The 7,133-nt window shown below is 42.9% G+C and overlaps 1 protein-coding gene across 1 annotated transcript in view; it reads left to right on the top strand.

Moving 5' to 3' along the window:
- Window positions 1–7,133, top strand: part of LOC104988985 (CREB-binding protein) — a 117,559-nt gene that overhangs the window by 93,789 nt on the left and 16,637 nt on the right. The window contains exons 17-19 of the mRNA XM_010840489.1: window positions 1,473–1,591; window positions 2,383–2,622; window positions 2,984–3,072. Coding sequence (XP_010838791.1) covers window positions 1,473–1,591; window positions 2,383–2,622; window positions 2,984–3,072 — 448 coding nt within the window. The remainder of the gene's footprint in view (window positions 1–1,472; window positions 1,592–2,382; window positions 2,623–2,983; window positions 3,073–7,133) is intronic.

Here is a 7,133-nt window from a genome sequence, read left to right as displayed (position 1 = left end):
GTGGCAGCTGCCGGTGCCTGCCTTGTGCGGGGAAGGCAGCCACAGACACACGTGCACAGATGAGCATGGCTGTGTTCCGATAAAGCTTTCTTTTGGAAGACTAAACAGTGATTTTGTGTAATTCACGTATCATGAAATATTATTCTTTTTTTCCCTAACCATTAATAAACTTAAAAACTATTCTCAGTTCCCAGGCCCATACAAAGGCAGGCAGCTGGCCAGATTTGGCCTGTGGGTCATGGTTTGCCAACCCCTGATTTAGAAGAATGAAGAAGCTATTGATTAACTAAAGAATTGCTTTCTTATAAAGAGTTATTCGAAGAAAACCAAGCTCTGTAAAAGCAGACTGGAAGAAAAAGGGTTAGCTGAGGGCAGGGTTTGCCTGTGTTTCACAGCTCCATGGGGCACGTCTGCTCCCTGGACCAGGGCTCTGGCCTCCAGGGGAATGTCTGTACTGGGTGACCCTGGTGCCCACTGACCGCCAGGCGTTCTGCAGCACAGGAGGCTGATCAGGACACCTGGGCGGTCCCTGCTCTGGTGGCAGTAAGCCCTCTAGAAACTTCCCAGCCAGTGCCTGCTTCTCTCAATGTACCCAGTGCAATTTTTACGGTATTTTAGTCTGATTTATAAATTTACAACTTACAATGCATCCGTTCTAGAAAATACTTTCAAAATCTGAAAAACTATGAAGTGGAAACCTCCTATCACTTAGGACCTAAGCCATCAGAACCCGTCTGCAGTGTTTGCCTCTCTGATGATTGGGCTGTGCGCAGGGGTGTGTGCCAGCGAGGGTTGTGAGACACTCGCTGCTGCCTTCACGGTTCCCGCACCCTTGCAGTTCATGAGGGGCTCGTGTGAATGAATGGCAGCCAGTGTTTATGCTACGTCGGTGACAACACTAAGTGTAGTAGGAAGTGGGTGGGCCTGGAGCTTGGAGACTTGGTTATTGCTACATCTGCGAGGGGGCAATAGAGCACTTTTGAGGAGAATGCATATTTTTGTAGCTTGCTTATGATGTACATTTGTTGGTGAGGTTGTAACAAAACCATCTGTCTCAGGTGGTGTGAGTTTACTTCCGCCCGGAGAAAAGGCCCGTTCTGGTGAAAATGGCTCTGTTTCCACACATTTGATCAGTGAGGCAGATTTGGAAGTTAGCTTCAGTTTTTTTCTGTTCCAACAGAATTTGGTGTTGGAAATCTTTTGTTGAGCAAGCAAACTTCTCAGTGTGGTAGTTTTGCCTCATGATGTGGATGCAGTTTTAAAAACGCTAGTGTGGGGGGTGGAATTAAAAAAAAAAACGCTAGTGTGACTGTGTTCTCAGAACCCCTGAAAGGTAGCTTGAGAAAGTGCTCACGGCCGGGAGGAAGGTGACTTGGGCCTCCTCAGAAGCAGCCCAGCTTCCATTGAAAAGCTCTGCAGGAGGAGTCTGGGTGCCTTGTCAACAGTGTCATTTCCTGTGTTTTCTAACGCAGTCTTCAAGCCGGAGGAGTTGCGCCAGGCTCTGATGTCAACCCTGGAAGCTCTGTACCGACAGGATCCAGAGTCCTTACCCTTTCGGCAGCCTGTGGATCCCCAGCTCCTGGGAATTCCAGTAAGTGGATGTCATGAAAACACTGTGGCTTTTCCAGTATGCTTCAGGAGCATCCATGACACTTGCTTAATCTCTCTAAATTGAGTAGAGTAAGATTTTTTTCCCCCGAATGTAAAGAAATTAGTTTGTTGTCAAAATAGAAATATACTTTTGTCTTACTAACTGAAATGTGTGTGTTCCCCCACCCATTTCCATTGAGCCCCAGGGTCGTGGGGGGATGCGGGAAGATGTGGGAGCACAGCCTGGGGCATGCAGCCTCTGTTGCCTTGCTTTACTCGTGGGTAAGACTTTGTCCACTGGAGTGGGTTTAAAGAATTGGTGCAAGTCCCTTATAAACCACATGGGCCTCTCACTTTGGCATCCCTGGGTGCTCTTGCAAAGGCCGTGGTGACCAAACAGGTTCTATTTAGTCTTATTACTATTTTTGTTTGTCTTAAATTTCATTTTGCTTGTTAGGACCAAGAGTAAATCTCTAGAAAAACATATTGTCTGATAAATATGCTCACTGTTTTAATTCAGTGGATCAAAATCTTATTTTTAAAATCTGACACTGAAGGACATCTCTTAATAAATAATTCATTTTTTTTTCTTTAAATTTGCTTTTGAAGTAACATGATCACACTTAGTAACTACCATCGTAGAGTAAAACCAGAGGAAGGTTAGGAGTTGCTCTCTTTTTGGTCACTCATTAGGTTACACTGGTACTCTCTGCTGTTTTAAGGCAAAGCTGCCAGATAAGGCTTACATTGGGGGTTTGGGATCAGCTAGACTGAGAGCCTTTTGTCTTTCAGGATTACTTTGACATTGTGAAGAATCCCATGGACCTTTCCACCATCAAGCGGAAGCTGGATACAGGGCAGTACCAGGAGCCCTGGCAGTATGTAGACGACGTCTGGCTCATGTTCAACAACGCCTGGCTTTACAATCGGAAGACATCCCGGGTCTACAAGTTCTGCAGCAAACTTGCAGAGGTCTTTGAGCAGGAGATTGACCCCGTCATGCAGTCCCTTGGGTATTGCTGTGGACGCAAGGTACAGTTGGAACTTTTTCTGAATTCAGCCAAAGAGGATGTTATGAGGATATGATGGACTCTGTACTTTGGCCACACCTGTATATTGAGAAGGACCCAAGTGGAGTCGTCTGAAGCTAGAAGTTCTTATGGGTCAAGCATTCCTGGCTGCCCTGGTGTCCATTCATCTATCTGTAATAAATGTCCCTTAGACACTAATTTTGTCCCATTTTATCCAAAAATATCTTTAACAAGAATCATTAAAAGACTACTCAGTGTACTAACAACTAATTTACTAGCTAAATCTAGTTCTCCATATCAGACACAGCATTACATGACAGTAAATGCATTTATTTTTAATATTTTTTCCTTTGTTTTTGCAGTATGAGTTTTCCCCACAGACTCTGTGCTGCTATGGGAAGCAGCTGTGTACAATTCCTCGAGATGCTGCCTACTACAGCTATCAGAATAGGTAAGCACTGAGCAGTTTTCTGAATTACGGGACAAAAAGGTTGTCTTAGGGCAGGGCAGGCTCATCTGATTGCAGCTTGGTTACATTATTTCTTTCGTGAAGTTTCAGTGAAGTAGGCTGAAGTTACATTGTTTCTCTCTTCCCAGTCACTCAGTTAGGCCCAGGGTCTCTTAACTTAAAAGCATGCTTGTATAGTATAGAATTTCAACTCAAAGCTGCTTGCTGCACTGCACTCTTTGGATTAGAAACATTCGTTAAGCCATAATGTCACCATATGAGAAAGAGTCTAAGTTGAAGTTAACTCTAACAAAGGTTGATGGGCCTTTTCCAAGATACTAATAAAGTTGAAGCATTGTATTTTACCAGTCTGACTGTAAATATTTGCCTAGCTAAATTGACCTGCACAGCCTGATGGAAAGACTTGTGTTTGTGCTGATTCATTAAAGAATTGAGTTTATGAATGACTCCGTGTCAGGAGGTGGCCTTTTCAGGGCTTAGCGAGTGACAGGGATGCTTGAGAAATCTTGGTTCTAATCTTGAAATGTGGAGACGGCCAAAGAGTAGATCTCTTGTCTTAAGTAGAAGGAGAATGAAAATAATTTTTGTTGTTGATCCCCTTACCTAAATATGGCTTCCTGGTTTGGGGACTTGTCTTGAAAATTAAGCTCCAAGGTATCCATGGCTCTAAGTATCCATAGCATGAGGGCATCCTGCCTTGAAACGGGTGGTATTTCTTGGTCATATTCAGTTACCTTGCCTCCATTTCATGAACTGACAACTGAATTCTTTTTGTGACCAAGATGAAACTTCATGCCTGTTCTTTGTCTTTAGGTTCAGGTATTAAATGTCAGCTTTTGGGTCTGATGTTTTGATTATTTTTATCTTACTTGCTTGTAGTAATTGCATATGTTTTAACACTTCAAAGAAGATAAGTACGAGGCTTTTTATTTATTCAAAGGTACATGCAGAGGCCTGAATGATTTGGAATGTTGCAGTTATTTTTCTTCCAATTACGTTTTTTTAAATTATTCTTTAAAAAAATATGTAGGGAATTCCCTGGCAGTCCAATGGTTAGGATTCAGGGCTTTCACTGTGGTGGCCTAGGTTCAATCCTTGGTCAGGAAACTAGGGTCCTACAAGCCGCATGGCACAGTTGGGGGAAAAAAAAAAAAGGTTAAAATTTTAAAAATCTAACCATATTTAAGTTCATTAACAGCTCCCATCAAAATGCTATTGGGAGGTGGGGGGGGGGGGAACTGTTGACCTAAAAATATCTTAAGACAAGGTTTCTAAGCCTAGTCTGGCTCACTATCCCAGTGAGATGCTGGTTCCAGGGAAAGAAGCGAGTCCCCAGCAGGCATCTCTAGCAGAAGTGCTGCTGACACAGCTGTCCTGATGAAAATATTTCAACAGTTAGAATTTAATTTCTCCTTTAACGTGCTCTTCTATCCCTGGAAGCATTTTAATACTAAAAGTTTAAAATGATATCATAGCCTTCGTAGTGGAGTCTCTCCACAGTGGCAAGTGTTGTTTTGGGAGTTCTGGCCCCTCCTTTTACAGTTTTAGCCCAGAGACCTTTGACATAGCCCAGAACCTGCTTGTCGATGGAGTGGGCACAGTAACACCCCCAGTTGACACCCTTAGCTGTCAGTCTCCAATGAGACAATGAGTAGGAACTCACTTTGGGAGCTGATAGGCGCCAAACAAAGCAAAGTTATGAATTTTTAAGGAAATAGGTTAAAATGAACTCTGAAAAATGCCCCCACTAATTAAGTGCACAGCATAGTTTGGGTCTAGAAGGAAAAGCAGACAGCGGATTGCTCACCACCATCTCTCCAGTTCGGGGCCTTTTCCTTGTGGGCTTCACTGTTCTGGGTCCTGTGGCCCCACCTTTGCTGAGGTGCACAGGCTTTGGCCATATTTAAGTGGAGAGCGGTTGTAGTTCAGTAGGACAGGTAGCGTCAGCGTCCACTACTGCCCCCCAGAGGGCGATGTTGATGGGAGGATTCTGTTGAAAGTTCTGAAATGTCCAATTAGATTTCTGTGTAGCATTTAATTTTTACTGAACAAAAGTGATGTATTTTCCTTAAGAGTAGAAACATAAATAAAGGAGTTCTTTTTTACACATAAGACGTTTTAAGAGTGTGAGCACACCGCTCCTCAGCTGAGTCTCACGAGGTGTGCTTCCTGGAATACGGACATGGAAGCGACGCCGCGTTGAGTCTGAAAGCAGCGGTCTCGTTCTGTGATGGACATTTCAACTGCTTCCACTTTTATTCTCAGCCTTGACTGTTTAAGAGAACGCTGTGGTGTTCTTTTGAATAATTGTTTTGGCATTTATAGTTCTAAACTGTTGGGCACTTAGAATAGGAAATTCTATGGACCGTTTAAACAAGTGAAACTAATTTATAAGCTAATGTATGGTTACATTTTCACTTGTTTCCATCATACTTCGAAATTTTGAAAGTAAGTCATGTTGGGAAAACCATTCTATAGATTTTTCCAGTTATTACTGATAGATGAGAATAGATATTTATTATCCCAGTTATTTGTGTATACTTATATGGTACTTAAAACAATCTGCATTTGAAAATTTACTCCATACATTCAGTTACCCTTACCGATGAACTATGCAGTGACACTTACCGACTTTAGGTGCCCAGATATACATCGTCATCAGGTTCTGTGAAGCGTTTCTCCTTTACAATTCCATATTCATCAGACTGCTTCCTCGTGTCAGGCGGAAAGGCTCTTACGGCTGGAAAGAACCATTATGTATTTCCAGGGTGAATAAAGATGGGGCAGGCTGGCATTAACATCTGCCACCTGCTGATTCCCAAAGTGGTTCCCACCTGCTGGACCAGATGGGTGGCTATGCCCACTCTGTGAGCTATCATCATCTCAGAAGGGTGCTCCAGGGAGGCCCAGGACCCTTCCCCCGTCCTCTCCCCATCCACCTGAGGAGGTTTGATTCTCCAGCATCTCCGCTCTGGCTCTTGGACAGGCACTCTGTCCCTTCCAGTTTCTGAACCTGAGGTTTTTAGGGATGGGAGTTAGTTATATGCAGACAGTGTAGGTTTCTGCAGCCACCTGGGGGCTGCCATTCAGCCACCAGTGCTCTGTTCTGGGCCAGTTTCCTCCAGTGGAAATGATGGGTTTATGATTCCTGTTCTGTAGATGTTGCTAGGTGTCTTGTCCTGCTTGAATAAAAGCAGTGAGTTGTCCAGGATTTTAAAACCATTTAGACTCGCGTGTAATTATTGTGGCAATTTCATTTCAAAATGTGTTCAATAGTACTCTTCGAGCTAGCCCACTATGGCCGGATGTTTGCTCATAATGAATTGGAACACGCATTCATTTTAAAAGGGACACAATTTGGCTTTGAAGAGATAACATTTTTACATATTGTTCTGATTGCTGCATAATTGGTTTACAGTATCTATATTTTAATTCTTTCTTGCTAGTTATGATTATGCCCTCCTACACATGAAAATTCCTTTTATTACATGATTTCAAGGCTCTGTAAAAATATTTACAAAATAGTGAATAACCAGAGTGTTACTATAGTTCATTCAGAGAAAGAGATACGAGATACATAGTTTTTAAAAACAGCATTGTTAGTCTGTTTATTCCTGGTCAGTTTTTAATCTTGGTAGACTTTGTTAATTGAATTAGTTCTAAATAAACTGGTCCCAGCAGGAAACTCCCAGTTGCTACACACAGTGAATCTGTCATGTTCATCAACAGTCTGAAAAATTGGATAATCTTGAAATGCATGCATGCTAAAGTTTTATACTTTTAATTCACTGTATGTGTTTAGTCAGTGAAATATGGCAGACAACAATGCTCACTCAGTGTGTTTAATTAAGGTTAGGATTAGAACTTGTGGGGATCTGTTTTAGGGGTAATGGAGACAAGCTGGCCAGGCAGTGGCCTGAACCTCAGTCATTTGTAGCTACACGTGTGTGTGTGTGTGCGCATGTGTGGCTGTGTGTGTGTGTGTGTGTGTGTGTGTGTGTGTAGCTGCAAGCTGCTACATCTCCTCCTGCCTGTGTGGTTCC

This window comes from Bison bison, unplaced genomic scaffold (assembly GCF_000754665.1).
Source record: "Bison bison bison isolate TAMUID 2011002044 unplaced genomic scaffold, Bison_UMD1.0 scf7180017864144, whole genome shotgun sequence".
Lineage (NCBI taxonomy): Eukaryota > Metazoa > Chordata > Mammalia > Artiodactyla > Bovidae > Bison > Bison bison.
Note: the sequence above shows the minus strand (reverse complement) of the source record. Positions and strands in the feature narration are given on the sequence as shown.